General features: G+C 40.2%; 1 protein-coding gene across 13 annotated transcripts in view; it reads left to right on the forward strand.

The window, feature by feature from the left end:
* Positions 1-18,809, forward strand: part of tenm4 (teneurin transmembrane protein 4) — a 148,670-nt gene that overhangs the window by 74,169 nt on the left and 55,692 nt on the right. For 8 of the 13 annotated variants that reach the window (XM_019345294.2, XM_019345296.2, XM_019345299.2 and 5 more), the window contains 8 exons: positions 1,673-1,837; positions 4,786-5,000; positions 6,113-6,323; positions 9,661-9,762; positions 10,409-10,603; positions 12,103-12,303; positions 15,696-15,881; positions 18,524-18,550. In XM_019345294.2, the coding sequence (XP_019200839.1) occupies positions 1,673-1,837; positions 4,786-5,000; positions 6,113-6,323; positions 9,661-9,762; positions 10,409-10,603; positions 12,103-12,303; positions 15,696-15,881; positions 18,524-18,550 (1,302 nt within the window). The remainder of the gene's footprint in view (positions 1-1,672; positions 1,838-4,785; positions 5,001-6,112; positions 6,324-9,660; positions 9,763-10,408; positions 10,604-12,102; positions 12,304-15,695; positions 15,882-18,523; positions 18,551-18,809) is intronic. The other 5 variants (XM_019345297.2, XM_003450156.5, XM_019345300.2 and 2 more) reach the window with 1 other exon arrangement.

Raw genomic sequence — 18,809 nt, forward strand, 5'->3', positions numbered from 1 at the left:
TTGCATTGTGGTTTCCCTGATAACCACTCCATTGCTTGTTGTCTTTATTCACAAATCCATCCAAATATTTTAGTGAGCATTTGGTACTGTTTAACAAGTGTGCCGAATGAAATCATTAAGGACTCTTAAATACATCATGCGCATACAGTTCTAGATTTAATATAATGCCAGTTGCTTAATGATGCAAACCGGGGGATTTGTGTCTAAAACCCTTTTGTTTTTACTCTGATGAAGACACAGTCATGTTGAAGCATTGGTCTGTTGTGCTATTAAAGGCTGCTAATCAATTCTACCCTTCTAGTCCTTTGTTTTCTGAGGGTTTCTGACCGTGGTTCTTGAACTGTACAGTTGTAGAGGACCCTTTTCAAATAATGTATTCTCCAGCTTTATTATCATTATTATTATTATTAATAATAATAATAATAATAATAATAATAAACCTATGTCAGATGGGATAGGCTCCATCCCCTGGTAACACTAATCTACTCAGGCAGTTAAGAGAATGGGTACATAAAGTTAGTTGTAAGCGAAATCCAGATTACTACAAACATTAGTCTCGTTATTCTCATTTTGATTCTTTTTCGAGTAAATGCAGTAAATTGACAAACGAATTTCTGACACAGTCATTGTTATTCTTAGTTCTTGCTGTAATCTTATAAAATGACTATCAAATTTCTCCCCAGCAAAAAGATTACAAGAAATCAGTTTGACTTTTGTTTGGTGATCTTGTGTTAATTGGCACTTTACCTAGATCTAGATGTCTGTCTAGATGTGATTAAAGACTGTGGAAAGCCTCCTCTTAAAAAAGTTAAGTTATACATAAAGAATTTATGTATAACTTAACTTTAATGTAATGTCAAATATTATCTGTTTTGGATGAATAACCCTGAAATGCTTATGGAGTCTGTGCTCTTATAAAGGGGAAACAGAAATGAAGAAAACAGCGTTGTGCTGTAAAACTGTCAGTTAATTTCTCTCTCATAATTTAATTGCATTATTATATCCTTGAGGAGCTTAAGAGAACCAGCTAAACAATAAAATGGCTATATTGAGTTTCTTGGCCTTTTCTGCTGACTGTTTACTTCCATATTGGCTTTTGCCTTGCTAAGCTTGCCTTGTCCATTCTTTTATTGGTGATCTGTCATGGTCGGCCCCTCCTCCGTCTGTCCTGCGCTCTAGTGCCATTGTTCCAAAGGACATTTCTTTTGTCGACCTTGTAGAATATCTGTGTGCTTCATTCAGTCTGTTCACATTGAAACACCCCTGGTGTCTCCCTGCTGATTTGTTTTTTTCTTTGTCCTAACCGTCCCCTAGTTTTGCAGGGGACTGTAACGGTAATGTGCTTGGAAAAAATGGTACTCCAATGTTGGTGTGGTGAGACAGATGTTGTCCCATGGGGTCAAGATAGCATTCATCTTGTGATCTTACTACTCAGCATTTTGCGAAAAAGCCTGTTAACCATTAAACCATCTATTGTTCCTTATTCTGTGTACTTCCTCTTCCCATCTTACAGCTGACACCTTCATTAAATTGAGCAAAATGAAAAAGAAGCAAATAATAATAGTTATGTGAGAACATTAAGGTTATATGTTTTCAGCTTAGATATAATCCAACTTTAAAATGGTTCTTAGCATGAATAAATTCTGACATTGTCTTATATTTCACATTTCAGCCATGCACCTTTTTGGATTAAACTGGCACCTGCAACCCATGCAGAGACAGATGTACCAGCTGTCAGAAGACAATATAAGTGGCCTAACTTTTCCTACAGACCTGAGCTTGCCACCACTAGGCAGCACAGGCTTGGAAATACATGACCGCAAAGGAAAAGATGACAGTAAGTACAGTTTTTATCAGAAAAACTTATTTTATTTAAAAACACGTACGTGGTACTTGCTATAAGTAAATAATCTTAAACGTAGCTCTTCTTGTTTTGATGATGAATTTTTGCACATTCATTTGTGAATTTGCAAGAAACAAGTTTTTCAAATCTCAAAGTTTTAAAGATGACATTTCAGAGCTCTTGTGAGTTTATTATTATTTTGTCATCCAGTTTCACATTTTGTTCACTTGTCTCCATGGCATGGAGAGATCTGCATTGTAATCCTGTGAAAGTTGTTGTAAGTGGGAAAGTGTTATTTGTTCCTGGAGGGAGAAAATGGAGCAGCTTAAGGGACTGAGTATCCAGGGGCTGGAGGGGGATTAGCCACTCTGTCCCCTTCAGAACGGATGTGAGCCTTTCATCTCCTAGCTCGGCCTGCCTTTCCTGGCAGCCAAAGAAAGCATGTGCTCACCCAACGGTACCAACTGCTCAACTCAAAAAAGTTTGCTCTGTTCCATTCCTGAACAAATGGGCCCAGATTTAACCATGTGATTTGCCACTGGCATACCACAATAGGTAGAAGATAGGGCTATTACCATATAAATGAATCCAGGAGTTGTCTTTTTCATTTACTGGGCAGCAGAAGTGTGTTTAGCTTGCCATCATGGCTATAACAAAGCTCAGACTCTGCACAGCACCAATCGCTGATAGGAAATCAATAGCTATAGTTTTCTAAATAAGTTTCAGTTTGCTCTGCTATCGCTGGAAACAATGCTGGGCTATCTAATGTTTCATCAAGGTGATTTGTACGATGTGGAAATTTGATATCGTTCTCCTTTCTGGTTCTCGTGTTTCCATCAGAGCATTATGCTGTAGCTTATCTTGCAGAAGAAAATAGCATTTATTTAACCATGAGGCCCATTATCACTTGTCCCGGGTTATGATTTATTTAAACAGCCTGATGAGTACAACCATTAATGTGCTGCATAAATACGCACACACGCCAACATGTGGAGAATGTGCCTGTGTGTTGCAGCATTATGCAAAGCCCAAATCTGGGAGACGGAGAGTGTGTCCTGTATACTCTGATAAAACCAACTGCCACTGATTGACTTTTGAGAAGACTTCCATCTGGTGTGCCACGTGTAACCCTAAGTGTCCTAGGGGTAGTTTGTATGGATGCCTGTTTTAGTAGACTCCACAGCTGAAATTAGCTCATCTACATGTGCAAACAGATGTTGCCCTTTCCGCAGAGTCCAATAAGTTGTATTATGGAGCATATGGACAATTTTTAGCAGTAGATGCGCTAATACCTGAGTGGGTAGTAGCATTAGAAATCCCTCTCTTCTATAATTACAATTTTCACTTTATTACTCTTCCTTTTTACTATCAAAGTACTGATGCATTTCTGTTTTATCAAGTATTTTCAGTCCCATACCCCTGCAAACATATGTACTGTCTTTTATGTAATACAATGTAAAGCTGGGATTATGTGTAAAATGTAGGGCAGGGGTGCCCAATCCCAGTCCTCGAGAGCTACCGTCCTGCAGCTTTTAGATGCATCCTTGTTCCGACACACCTGAATCAAATGAATGGCTTGTTATCAGGCCTTTGCCAAACTTGATGGCACGCTGAAGAGGTAATCAAACCATTTGATTCAGCTGTGTTGGAGTAGGGATGCATCTAAAAGCTGCGGGATTGTAGCTCTCGAGGACTGGGATTGGGCACCCCTGATGGAGGGTCTTTGCCTTAAAATATAAAGCACCTTGAGGCAACTGTTGTTGGATTTGGTGCTATATATATAAAATTGAGTTGAATTAAAATATAAACACAGAATGCAATAACTGACTTATCACTGAAATTCAGTGCTTAATAGAAAATAGGACAAAGTGAAAAATACCAAATATTGTGGTTGATTGATACTAGAAACAAAAACACAGGGCACAGGGACATATTTGCAACTTTCTGGCATTACCTTCTCTGTTAATTGCACTTAAGTGCACAGCATTTACTATAGTTTTAAAGAAATATATTTTTTTTTCCATTAATAAGTGATTTTTAGCTACTTAAAAATTCAGGACGTCTTTATATTTTAGCACCCAAACTCTTCAATAAAGTGAAATAAGTCAGACCTTTCATGAAAAGGTCATTGTCTGGATGGGAGCATTTGTTGCTTCAAAACCTGCATTTATTGTTCAGCATTTATAGAGCCTTAGCTGTTTCATGTGTGCACGAATCCACTTCCATATCATCATGGATGCTGACTTTTTCGGAGTTTGAGCATTAATAATAAGCCAGATAGTTCTCTTCCTCTTTAGCACAAATATATATATAATACATTTGATAATGGTTTGATTATTTGATAATGTATATATAGTATTCTCTGGATTCTACTAATTGTTCAATAATCGATTGAACAGCTGATCATGAAATCCCGTATTTTATTTCCTTAATAGTTTGTCCTTTGCATTCAGTTTTTATGCTTCACAACTTTTGTTTTGTTGCCCTTGTTCCCAATTTTTTGAAACATGGTGATGGCACCAAACCAAAAAGCACTATCTCCGTTTATGATACAATTTTTTGTACTGAAATGAGTAATGCTATCTGCTGTCAAAATGTATTTTGTCATGATCATGATCATCCTTTCTTTTTAACAAGAATATTTTTTCTATTTGCCATATCAGAAGACTCAAAACAGGAAAATTCAAAAAGTAACTGGATTTTTGTTTGAAGACTATATTTTCTTACTTTTGTGCTCTCCCCTGTAGTGGAATTGTGACTGAAATTGCTGGCAGTGGTCGGAGGGTTCATTCATTATATTTTTTCACTGGCTGTCAGCAGCGTGATTGAATATCTGTGATATGGTCAGACTATCATGCTTCAGCAGACTGAGTCCCTCTGCCATCCACATGGTGGATTAATGGTGTGATCTCTTTGACCGATTTACTTTGTGTGCAATGCAGGCAAATTGGACAGCTTGTTCCCAGATGACAGCTATATAGATATGGGAGAGATTGACGTGGGGCGTAAGGTCGCACAGCAGATTCCTCCTGGTATCTTCTGGAGATCCCAGGTCTTCATTGATCATCCCATGTACCTAAAGTTTAATGTGTCCCTAAGTAAAGATGCCTTAGTGGGGATCTATGGAAGGAGAGGTCTTCCTCCATCACACACACAGGTAGGCAATATTTACATGTCACTGATGCTGTTACAGTAGATGTATTCTGCTGCGCTTATTTAATTGCATAACAGGTGAGTGCAGAATCTAAATGGTCGAAATATGTTTGAATGTTTTCAGTGTCAAATCGTGTTACTCAACGTTGTGTTTTGTTTGCAAAAGACAATGGTGTATTGTAAATGTGATGTTTTGTGAAACAATTTCCAATCATGGCTGCATTGTACAAGGATTCTGCTTCTTTTCCCATTCTTCTTCTGCCACAGAATATAAATTGGGATATTGTTTAAAAGAATTTATCTAGCCATGTAGGAACGTGTCATGAATGCAAACCAATTCTGAGTTTTCTCTATTGTATTAAAAATCGCTTTCTTGTTGCAGAAAGGATTTATGGAAAACTTCTTCAGGTTCAGAGAGTCGCACAAAAATATTGGACACAGGGGCGAAAAAAGGCAGATTTTCCGTCTGTATGTAGCCGAGAATGAGACATGTCATGTTATTAATCATACCTTGCCACTTGCTTCACACAGTTGAGATTACTTCTGTAAATGCAAGTGCAGTTCAGCAAAATTGTTTATAGCATGAATTTTGTTTGCGCTAATGTCCAGTGATATTGATTTTTCAGTCAGCCAACAGAGTTGCCTGTTTCCTCTATTTATGCTTCGAAGAAAATCATCTAGAGTGGAGTTTTCGTAATGTGGCTGATTACACGTAGAGTGGCAGATGAGTCAAGATTCCCTTCCTTATGTAAATGAAAATGAAATGCCGTCTCATTGGTATTCATTGACTCAAAGCTGATGTGAAGCAAATCGGTGCAGATGTTATTTGGTAAACACTAACTTTACTTTAATTCCTCCAGCTTCCCTTTTTTCCACTGTAATAGTTTCAAACAAGGCTTTTATAAGATATGCGGACTCTGAAATTATCTCAACCCATCCAGCCACGATGTGCCAAGACTTAACTCAAGCTCCTCTAGAATGATGAGTTATTCATGCAGACCAAATGATGCTCCACTATAAAGAGGGCTGAAAGCACTCAAGTCTCATGTGTCACTCTAATGGTGTGTCTGCGGTCCATCCATCAGTCTTTCTCACTTTCTGTGTTTCTGTCTGCAGTTTGACTTCGTGGAGCTTTTGGATGGGCGGCGGCTCCTGGCTCAAGACATCCATGGTCTGGAGGGGCCTGTGGCTATGCAGCGAAGCCTAGTACCCATCACTACACATGACACAGGCTTTATCCAGTATATGGACTCAGGCATCTGGCACTTGGCCATCTACAACGATGGAAAAGAAACTGAAACTGTCTCCTTCCTCACCACTGCCATAGGTGGGTGCCCTGGGCATGACCTGCTGCTAAAACCTGTAATAGCAATCCGTAATCCCTATAATACCAACCAGGAGCGACTCTACCGCAAACAGCACAGGCTTGTGGGCCATGAGTCAGAAACACTGAGATTTTAAGAGCCAAGGAAAGTGCAGGTTAATCAAGGTGATGCTGAATATTACAAAATCAGGACATCAGTGCTATCCCACCATGCCCCTGAGTAGGGCATTGAGAGATCATAATATCCTCATTACCCTGAGTGTCTTCCAAGCGAATCAGGGGTCCAGCTTCTCAGAACCATTTGCATACAATTCAAAGTATGATTGTACCCTCCTGCTAGTGCCAGTTTTGATCACGATTTGCTCCAATTTCCATCTACTTTCCATATATCATTGTAGGAAAGATGTTTCCCTCCTCCGACTCTAACTGTGTGTGGCACGCGGCTGTGTTTCAGACATACGTCCTTCTTTGTGGAGGTGACTTCATTTTGTACGCTCCTCTTTGTTCTCCCTAAAGCGCCTTTGATTAGCACTGCTGTATCAAGCAAGGTGTGAGAGGGCCTAAGGTGTCGACTTTCACGGGGATGGCAGCTGGGAGCTGTTCTCACATGCTCTTTAATTAAAAGCTCCTGGGCCAGAGTCCATCTGTGACAGGGGCTGTGCCAGGCAGCAGATCGATGAGAAGCTGTCCTCAACACCAAGTGGAGACAGGCAAGAGATGCACTATGCCCTCCCGCTGTGCCAACAACAGCTGTAATTCAATACTTAATATATGATATGACACAAAAAGGGGGAGTCAGGGCAGTATGTTTACTCTTGCTTATTTCTTCTCAACTGGGTGTGCATGAAGCCCTCCTGTGGTTTACATAAGAGAAAACATAACTAGGTAAGGTATTCTGGGGTGGGGTGTCTCTATTGAGTCGTATTGGAGCTGATCTGCTCACAGGAGCTCAGAGGGAGGCAGAGGGGCCCTTTTTAAAATGGGTCACTGGTTAAGTGCCCTTCAGCAGAAACTGAATCTTACCAACTGCCTCACTTGTATTGAGCCGTGGAGAAATGGAGTTGACCTTCAAATAGAACAGCCCAGGTATAGAAATATATGTGAACAATATCGAACAGACACACTCAGAAACACCAGCAGCATTGTTTAAAAGACACTAAAAGTTAAATTATTTCTGTGTTTCTGACAATGCTCATAGAAAAAAAGTATATATAGAGATCTTTTTCCTTGCCATAAGTGTACTCTCTATGTGCAGCAAATGAAAGGTTTTCTTGGTGCACATAGCCATGCCATAATATATCTGGGGGGATGGAGCGTCCGTGTCTTTAATCTGGGTTGCTCCTCATTACTTGGCTGTGACTCCATGGCAATGTGAAATGTGTCCCACTGAATGTTTTGTATCACAACCCTCTGGAGCATGAAGCCATTTGTCCCTGCTGCCTGGTGCCAGAAATGCTTCAGCCTAGGCACGGCTTCCTATACAGGGAAGCAAAGCAAAGGGAAGCAAAAACCCAGCACCACTGTCTTACTCTATATCCTGTTTAACTCTCCAGCAGAAGTTCTTTCTGTACACAACCACCCATCATTCAAAGGTATTGAGCAACCTTAGAGAGCATGGCAAGTCGCTGATTAAACTTGCCTACTGCGCACTACTCTGTCCTCACCGACTGGAGACCCACACAATAGTTAGCTCCCCTGATATGAAGGGTAATGAATTTCAATGAAGCTCTGCTTGAATCCATGATTTATGCGCTGGCCTATGTTGAGTGTGTGGCTAAGAGATATTCAGGGCCTCCTTTCCATGCTCTCAGAGGAATCAGCCAATAGACATGGGCAATGTGCAGTCTACTAAACTGCAGCATTCAGAACAGGAGCACTCCAGTTCATGATTACTTAATTAAATGTGTATGAGTCACGATGTTGCTCACCTAACAAATATCTCTGATATAGATAAGATAACCTCTGTTATTGATGCTGGTATTCAAATATCAGGATATTGCGTTTGAATATCTCAAAGCCTTTCTTTATGAAAAATAATGGGCTATGATTGTAACCTATGTGAATCTATTTTATAAAGTGCAAATCTGGAATGTAATTGTAAATCTAGGTGGAAATTTTAATAGCTCGCATCATATTCCTTTTCCCTAACCTTCAATCACTGCCCTACCTACACTACTGGTCTCTGTAGCTTTGAGCAAAAAGTCCAAGCCTGCTGCTATAGTTAGATGTTCTTGTTGGAAGCCATCAAAACCCCACCAAAGTGCTGATTGCCTCAACCATGCCAGAGGATAGTTTCTCCTGCATCCCTTCACTAACCCAAAATGGCAAAGGCAAGCCTGCAGCACATTAGATATCCGCAGCATTTCTCTGCTCGCTGCCTACTCCTCCTCCTTTTTGCTGTATCTCTGGTCTGCCTGTATCTCTTTCTCCCTCCTCTCTTTGTCTTTTTTTTTTCTCGGTCTTGCATTGCATCCTCAGTGATGATTGACTCTCCAGAGTAAAGGGAAGCTGAATCCATGGCTCACATTTCTAGCCATTTGTGGAGCACAAGAGATTCTTTGTTCTGTAAGTTTTGCCTCAGAGTTTCTGCTGCCTGAAGGCAATGGACAAGATTGAATATTTTTCAGCACCATTTCAGGCTTAATTCAGTGAGCATTGTGCTTCAGATTCCTGCTGCTGTCTGCAGAGATCAGTGGTCAGTCTTATTTCTAATAAAAGCAAGTGCCGGGACATGGTTCTGTAGTACAAATAACAGTTTTGCCAATTAATTTGATTTAGTTAGAGGGATTGCTAGAGGAACGCTTGGAAAGAGTGTGTGTGCTTTGCTGATTGTTTGCATCAAAGTGCCTCAGTTTAAAACCATACAGTTAATTGCAATGGCCACGTCCAAACACTGCATGCAAAATGTAAATGACACTGTAATTTATAAGAAAAACTTACAGTGTAAAACTGAGATCACAGAATAACTCACAATGCCGTCAGATTTACCAGTCACAGCAGATAAATGCGGGTTCCAGAGTTGCAGACACTGTGCCATAAAAGAGTTAATTAGGCAGCTAGTACATTTGGTACTTAAGAGGCTTTAATTCCTTTGTAACTTTTCGTGGAAGCCTGAATAATCAGAACTTGTACCCTTTTAGTGAAAGCTCATATTTGGTATGAAACATTAGTAACACTCAAAATGTTTTGCATTGAAAAAGAAATGTTGACAGGATTGGATCCTCCATGCTTATGACTGTCATTAGCAAAGGGATAATAATCAACCCAAAGAAAATGAGTGGGAGTAAAATTGTTTTTCAAACCACATTACTCAGAAAATCTTTTGATTGCTCTCTTGCAGACTCTATTGATGACTGTCCCAGTAACTGCTTTGGGAACGGTGACTGTATTGCTGGAACATGTCACTGCTTTTTAGGATTCAAAGGACCTGACTGTGGGCGAGGTGAGTCACTATCTCACTCATGTTACCTCTGTTAATCATTCAGATGCATTTTCCAATTTATATTCTCTGCATGGCTCGAACAAAACAATTTTACTCCACAATTGCTTTAGTTGTACTTAAGACCTGTTTTATTTAATTAGGCAGTAATACTTGAAATGGTTCAGTACTCATACTGGAGTATTGGGTTGCATATGAAAGAACTCTATAAAAAGCTTTAGATTATAGGGCTAGTATTCACTCATTCTTTCAGTTATTAAAGAAAGGCTCTATTAGTTTTTCTCCACATAAAAACAAATTCAGGCAGTGTGTTAGAATGATGGTAGGTTGTTTTTGTTACCTCTTTACACATACTGAACTGCCATCTGTTATCCATGTGTTGATCAGCACCATGCTTGACACTTTAATTCAGCTAATTTTTGTTCTTATTTTCTTACCAGCCATTGTTAAGATGTTAGATATTTGTTGGCTGCTTTTGTTAGAATATATGGCACATCTGTACAGTAGTCTGTGCTAAATAATATTTACCAGACAGGACACCCTTTAACATTTTGGTCATTGTCAGAGCGAGGCTTTAGCAAACACTCACTATTCATTGTGCATGAAGAAGTCCATTCAGATGGATGTATGCTGTCTGCTCTTTTCAAAGCTGCCTGTCCAGTCCTATGCAGTGGGAATGGTCAATACCTAAAAGGTCGCTGCATGTGTCACAGCGGCTGGAAGGGCTCGGAGTGTGACGTTCCCACCAACCAGTGCATCGACATCACTTGCAGCAACCACGGGATCTGTATTGTGGGGACCTGTATCTGCAACCCTGGCTACAAGGGGGAAAACTGTGAAGAAGGTGATTGTTTTAATATGTCATGGTTATGTATCCTAAACTAATAAAATCCTACATAATGTGGCTGCTTTAACCACCATCTTAGCCTGTTAGTGCTTGACATTTTAAAAAGTATACTCATAATGGGAATGGCTATTAAGTTGGTTCAGTAGTAAAGACAGGACATCCTCTATGAAGAGCATTATAGCCATAACAGTTCATAATCCGCATCCTAGGTGACTTTTCCTGTATAAATCATGGCTATAAGACATTATGTTAATGGAAACAGTCCATTTATTGTCTGAAATTCTGACAAAAAGTCTGATGTTAATCTTCTGGGAACTTCAGATTCATCCTTTGCTGGATAAGGCTTGACCAGATAAGATTGAAGGAGCCATTGTGTTTGTCAGCTCTTGAAGGCTCTCATTTCAAGATGAAAAATGGACCCTGGGAGTTTGATAAATGGGGGTTTCTGACATCCATAGGCCCCCATTCTATTTTAGGTGGAGCGTTAGCCATAAGGAGTGGAGGGGAATGTGGACGAGAGCCCTTTAACATTTTTACCTTTCTTCCGTATGACCTTCAGCCACAATGATTAATTGCCAGGAGAGAGTTTCTTGTCAGTTAGCCTCTGATCTTTGTGCCTTGTGCCCAAACCATCTGCTAAGAGGCAAGAGATCCTGTTTGTCTTACTATAACAGCCTTTATAGCCATTTATGTCATGGTAAAGGGGAGCTGCCATGGCGCGGCCTACAGCTCACAGTGACTAGACATTGCTCCTGCTTGGTGCCCGTTTGCCATCTGTGTGTACCATGTAAATATTGTTTGGTAGAGAAAAAAAACGTTAATATTGTGATCATACTCCCCCACAACTCTTGTTCCTTTCAAAGTGAGCACTCATTTAGCACGTCAAGGGAAGGCATTAATTTGATATTTGCTGACTAATTGAACTTGTACGGTGTGCACTGAGACAGTGTACAAAAGCCACTGCATGGGAAGCAAATGCAAACTCTTCAAACTGTCTAGAAACTAGAGTTGACTATCTAGTCTTGCCTAGAGGTCTGGCTGTTGCCCCAGGCTTTCCTTACCATTCCTCTACATTCTGTTAATGGTTTTGGTTTATTCAGCTTTGAATTATGCATTATGGTGGCTTTCATTTGTGAGAAACATGCTCTTATTAAACAGCCTTCGCTCTCTGAGAGGATTTTTTGCTGTGAGATAATGGGAGGGTGCCAGCACAAGCGTGGGCAGTACCTGTAGTTTTGTGCCATGAGACATACTGTGAAAACAGCCATTTAATTAGCTTCTCTGTAAATCTTGTCACTGATTTTTGAAAAAAAGATGGACCTCCTTGAATTTACCCCCATTGGACACGAGCTAAGCTGAGTGCATCTGCAGCTGAACTGCAGCCTATTCCAGTTGCCATTGTACTTTGGCTCAAATAGAGATGCCAGGTTGCCTCTGAAAGAGAGAAACAGCAGGTGACTAGTGTGTCTAACACTCTCTCTTTGGAACCTTTTTAGTGGACTGCCTGGATCCAACATGCTCAGGCCGAGGGGTTTGTGTCCAGGGAGAGTGTCACTGCTTTGTCGGGTGGGGAGGGCCAGGATGTGAGAGCCCTAGGGCCTCCTGCATGGACCAGTGCTCTGGACACGGAACTTTCCTGGCAGACACAGGAACCTGCAGCTGTGATCCCAACTGGACAGGCCATGACTGTGCTACAGGTGAGTACTTCACTCAAAACAGAGTAAATATTGGCGGGAGCCCTTTTCACAGGCCAGTGCTGATTTAGCTCTGATTAGCAAGTTTAAAAAAAGGCAGTGCATTCACAGAAAATGTTGCCTTCGGTTCAGTTTAGTTAAATGTTTCTTAGTGAGGAATATGAGCAGGACATACACACTTATTAATGTAGCTTTACAAAGACATAGAGAAAAAACAAAATGTAGTTTATTAGTTATATTTTGGCATCTGGTCAGCACAGTGAGTGAATACAGTCGCAGGCTTATAGTAGCTAATATAATTATAGCTGATATGTATAATAATTTTCAGGTTTAATGGATCACAACAACAAAATACCTTGACATCTCTTTCAGTTAATCTCTAATCACACTCTTGCTTATTTAAGCGCTCTGTTCAGTGTACCTTTGGTAATTGCTTTTATCCTTACAGAGGTAAATATTTGTTACTTTCTTTAAAGAAAATGGCTCACATAAAAGCCATAATTATTCTCATCAGTGATCAGTAGGAGGTCCTTGGATGGCTATCAAATTCTTTTGATTTGGCTCTAAATGTAATTCTCTTACAAATGGTTGTAGTTGTAGAAAAAAGAAAGACACAGATAACAGAGATGTTGTCAGAGCCATGATCTAATGCAAGTTTTCGCTCTTTTTTGAGTTCTGGATTTGTTTACATCGGTGGATTGGTTCACAGCTGATGGTACTTTCTTCCTGCTCTGAAGCATTGTTCCCATTGCGTTCATCTCGTCCATGGGGAATGTCCTCTCTTGTTATTCAAAGTGTAGAAACAGCATAAGATACAGTTTCATAGCTAGAATATACCTTCTACAGGATGTAAGCACGAAAAAAGGTTTTGTGTTTTTTACAATATAGGTTACAAGAAGTATTTTTTTTAATTGAAACTAGCAGTAGATTCTTAAAGTGACGTAGGTAACATCAGATTTGCACTCTCAGCAGTCTAACCTAATTCACATTAAAAAAAAAAAAATCTTGTATTTTTTTATTTGTCTAAACCTGAAGAATTAAAAAATTCTCTCGGCATATAAATGTGTTTATATTTGTTGACTGTATTTGTAGCAGATGGAAGTTTCAGAGAGCTCCAGCTCTAATTTGTTTATACAGGGACCAGTACAACATTCAGTATTTTCATTTGCACACGATTTGGATCCTCAGAAAATATTTTCGAAAAGACTATTTTAATACACCAGTCGCTTTGCTTCATGAATCCTTTTATATTCTAGGCAGACGCAATGACCTATTAGGTAATCCTGAGGATTTTAAGGGGAAATGGGCAGTTAGTCTGAGTTTGCCTCACAGAGAAAAAAAGCTCTGTAAATGATGATGAGCTGGCTTTTTATTCTCCTTTATCCTGCTCATTGTAGAGTTTTCTGTGGTCTAATACGACACTAAGCTTGGTGGTAGGGTAGTATATTTGGTACCGATAACCTTTCAGACATGGCAAAGAAAAAGATGGAAAGCTTTCGATACATTTTTCAAGATTCTTTATCGCCTCTTGCACTATTCTTTTAAGTCAGAAACTCGTTTTCTTGTGTGGCTTTGGGACAGTACAGCCTAGGTGAGCACGGCTGGTATAATGCTGTTACCAGCCATAAAACAATGCCTGAGGTTTTATGTCCTTTAATATGTGTGTTTTTATGCCATTTTTGCTATTCCTCCACCCAGAGGAAAGTTTGTTTACTCTGTCCTTTAGTGCAAATGGTAACTGCCATCATGGGAATGGGGGTATTTCTCACTGTGGGCTCCTCTGGCCACGGATAATGAGGGTTTGCCTGCAGGCTGTAATTGGATCTTTATCATGTTAAAGGTTTCTACTTTGTTCCAAGTGAACAGTTGTCTCACAGTCAGTTTGAGTCTGTTTTCTCTGACCACTGTGTGTTGTAATAACTGGTTGAGTTTATGGGAGGGGGGATTTTTTGTGGGGTTTTTGTATTTTTCTTGATTTTTTAAAAAAAAATATTGTGCTCATGAGCTCAATCAGGATGTTCACTATGCTCATTACTACTTCCTTCTTAACTCTATTTTTTCAGAGGACGTAGAAGGTATAGCTTGACAGCAAATATTTTATTCATAAAATGATTCATAAGCTCTAACTATTCTGTGTTTGCATGTGATTTCCGTTTGTTTGTATGTTGGTGTGCATAAGCAGCCTGTCAGGCACTAATACTGCCAGCACACTTTACCTAAAAATCAAAAGTCAGATGGAAAATCAGCATTTGCATACTTTGTGCTGAGCTGTAATTAGCAGAAGAGAGTGATTCTGATAACAGCTTTTTAAGCTGGTAATGCCATGTTATGGTTTGTGGCTGAAAATACCACTCTGATTTAATTTGTAACAATGGCAAAATAGGCACTGTGAAGGCGGTAATTGACTTATTACAAGATTTTACCTCCAGTTTGGTCCCCTGTGGTCAAATTTGAATTGGCTTGGCTAATAAGCCAGGAATACATGGCTATTGTTCATCGTTGCCCATACTGCTAAGCCCCTTTTATTACAAAGTAGTTAATAAAGAGGTTAACATTTCAATGAGATTCATAAGTAATCTGTCAGTGTTTAATTTCTTTGAGCTTTCAGCTTGTCATACTCTCCCTCGAGTTCATGAGATGAGGGTAATGTCCCAGGCTCTATCACACCCAGTCAGGGAGGTCTTTCAGCTGCCACACAATAGCATCAGCCAGGCTTTACTGCAGCGCTGTCTTTCAGTCTCCTTCATTGGGTCAATGTACTTCTTCCTCTCGTGTGCAGCACTTAGAGAAAATTAAGCAGAAACCCCCCCCCACCACCAAAAACCAGTGTATTCATATCCTCTGCTTCAAATCATTTTGTGGAATCTTGCCTCCTTCCTGTAGACCGTGGTGGAAAATGTGGCAAAGCTTTGACCACTTCGTGTACAAGAAGGGACATAAAGTTTACAGTTTAATCAAAATGGCAGAACTGACATTGTTGCCATTTCTACAAAAAGTTTCGGCTGAGCATTTTTTCCTCTTTACGCCTTTTGTAGCACAAAGAGCTAAATTTACAAAAGAGGAGAAGAGGAGAGGAAAAGAATAAGTCTGCTAAGGCTGCCACAATCCTTGTCTTTTCTTGGTAATGGACTTATTAGATTTGTATTGTCAAAAAGGATTGCCCCTTATGAGGTGCAGGAATTTCTATTCAGCTGCCATCAGACAAGGTAGTGGAGCGTGGCTGCCTTTCCTTGACAATAAATTCTGGATTTGTCTTTTTTTCACCCTTGTCGCCTTGTCCCATCACCGCCTTGTCTTCCCTTTCCATCCCACTTCCACCCCCCCCTCCTTTTCTTTCTGTCTGTCTTCCCCCCGCTCTCTTTTTTTGTCCCTTTCTATTTCTCTGTCTCCCACAGAGATTTGTGCATCGGACTGTGGTGGTCATGGCATTTGTGTTTCGGGCACCTGCCGCTGTGACGATGGCTGGATGGGCATTGGGTGTGACCAGAGGGCGTGTCACCCACGCTGCAACGAACATGGCACTTGTAAGGACGGCAAATGCGAATGCAGTCCGGGTTGGAACGGAGAACACTGCACTATTGGTAAGATGGGAATAGGTTTTGGGTTTGGTTGGGGCGGGTGGTGTCTCTGTGTTTGGGAGGGGTTTGGGAGGCCAACAAAGGCAAAGACTGACATTCTGCCTGCCTATGTGAGGGGAAGGGTCTAGGTGGAGAAGAGTGGGAAAAGCATGCTTAATTGAATTTGTGCAACTCAGTAAAGCATGAACAGGTTTACTCAAGGATCTGAAGCTTGCCTTCATGCATTTTAATGTGGGAATGTGCTAAGGTGTCCTTTCATTTTACTCATCCTTTTCCTCATCTTTTTCTTTGCTCCCTTTCCGTTTACTATTAATTTCAAATGCTTACACGTGAGTCATTGTGAGTAGGTCAACCACCGCTTTTCACTGTGTTTATGCTAGCGATTGTTCCCCTCCAAACACTTGCAAAGTTAGGTTTTCAAAACCTTGACTGAATGTCAAGAGCTTTCTTGAAAACCTTGGCTCACATAAGCCAGTAAAAAGTTTCAGCCTACTAGAGTCATTATATGCTGTGTATTTTGCAGTGGTTCTATGCTAGGAATAGTTCATGGATTGATCATTTCGGCGGACTTTTTTTTATTTTTTTGGGTGAAAAAAGAGAATAGTTTATAATTTAAAAGAGCAGCGTGGTCTACACAACACTTTAGATTGAAAATGTGCTTTCAGCATGTTTGCTTTGATGGAGGTGGCACTCCCGCTGTGAGCATTTCGTGAGCATTTTTCTGTCACCGGGAACTGGTGGCTGCAGTAATATGTAAACATCACAGTGCCCCCAAGTTGTTATCATAACTAAGCAGTAGTTGACCTCTGTTTGTGACCTGTCCTCTTTGTTTGACATGCCCACTGCCAAAAGGATGGCATGAAGATAATGTAGTTCTGCTGTTGGATGTCTGAGGTTTGACAGCTTCATTTTAACGTGAGGTCATTAAGAGAAGTGTTTTAATGCAGTTAGCTTTCTGATATTTTGTGTCAATGCTGTCAAACCTCCATTAAACATCGGAGAAAATCCACAGAATATGCTCTGTGACGTCTGCTTTGCAAGACTGCAACTTTGGCATTCTGTGTTCATGTATGGATGCATCCTCTTCTCTTCTCTTCTCTTCTCTTCTCTTCTCTTCTCTTCTCTTCTCTTCTCTTCTCTTCTCTTGATAATATTGGATAAGCTATTTGAATGGATTTATAGAACTATATAAAAGATGTACCAATCGATTGACCACAGACTGCAGTTGGCTGGCAGCCTGGACCAGTGACCAGCCGGTTAGTCTCATACATGTCAGTTTATGAGTTGATTCACCTTATGCCATAAGCAAGTTTTTTTCCCGACTACTGTGGAAGACACAAAATTCACCAAACTACACCGCAGGGTGGAACAAGTTCAAAAATATTTGTAGCAATAGAGGTGACACTAGCTAGACTGAAGCCATGCTGAAAAATAAAGTAATTTAAATCTAAACCTATGCATATTACATACATTTGTATATGCTGTAATATAAACCTGTTGCAAGTGCTTTTATTTATTAAGATAAAATATCTCAGGTAAAGTTAGGTGTAATGCAGAAATTGCACCTCTGTCCAGTCGCACAGAAAATTAATTTGTGTACTTATGTGTTGTCAGTTATAATTTTCAGGAAAAGAAAGTACTATGCGCTAGTATTCTAGTACTTTTTTATATACCCAAAGTGTATTTTACTCCATGTTTACTTCAGTGTTGTTGTTCTCAGTGATATACAGTATGACACATTCATCTAAACTGAACTACCAAACAGAGTATGTGTTAAAATAAGGTCCACAGCAGTCAGCTTTGTGTTACTAATATAGGAATAGAATTAAACTAAAGCTCTGTCACTGTTTGCTGACAGCTGTTACTGAGCAAGGTGCCAAATGGACAAAGATTTTTTTCTCACAGCAGTCTCATGCATATTTTGAACCCGGACTGCATGAGTCGTGACTCAGTTTGTGAATGTTTTATACACTGGCTTTACATTATTGATGGGGCTTTTATAAGTGCCATATTGAGATCCCCACTGAACAAGAATATTCTTCCATGTCGTCTATTTAGAAGCTAAAGATCTCGATTTGAATCAATTTTCATTATCGAGAGCTCCACGTTGGCCCCGAGCCTCAAGCTGTGGAGCGCAGGAGATCCGATTTGGCCCGTGCGCTGGCAAAGCCTCTGGTGACCTTATCGTCTATAGAGGTGTTTGAAGATTAAAAGCACCGTTTGTTGAACATCCTGACCTCCTGTGCAATATCGCTTAAGAGATTTAAGGGAAGTAACGTGTGCATCAATCATGTTGCCTTTTAAACACTCCCCTGAGACGTTCTGCCGATCTCAGCAGTTACTAAATAGTGACAGATTTCACTTTTTTATCCTTTTGCTCGCTTCCTCTGACTCTTTCTCTCTTTCATTCTCTTTCTCTATGTTCCACAACTTTCCCTGCCTTTTTTCCAGTTCCATCTTTCTCCTCTGTGTTGGTTCGTGTTTGTTGTGTTGCTTGTAGTGCATGCATGTAATGCTTCACGTCAGCATTTTTCGTCTTTTTTAATTACCTTTTGTACTGTAAACTAACACATTGCCTTGCTGTCCTGTCATGGAAGTGGCACTGTTCAGACCTCCCTTATATGTCCTGTCTTTTATCTCCCAAGCTCACTATCTGGATAAGGTAGTGAAAGGTATGGCATTCCTCCTTCCTTCTATTTTGGCCTCCTCCCATTGTAAATCCAGCCAGCATTAACAAATCATGTGCACACACCATGCTTTTCCCCTACATTGACATATGCAAACACTATGCACTTCTTGTTCAACTCATTCTTAAGATCCCACATCTCCCATCAACTTTTTTTTTACCATATTGTCACACAGTAATCTCCACTTAGCACTTTCGCACCTGGTTAGTGAATTTATGGGGCTTTCTTTATGTGTTGAGTAATT

The sequence above is a fragment of the Oreochromis niloticus genome, linkage group LG14 (assembly GCF_001858045.2).
Source record: "Oreochromis niloticus isolate F11D_XX linkage group LG14, O_niloticus_UMD_NMBU, whole genome shotgun sequence".
In the NCBI taxonomy this organism is placed as follows: Eukaryota; Metazoa; Chordata; class Actinopteri; order Cichliformes; family Cichlidae; genus Oreochromis; species Oreochromis niloticus.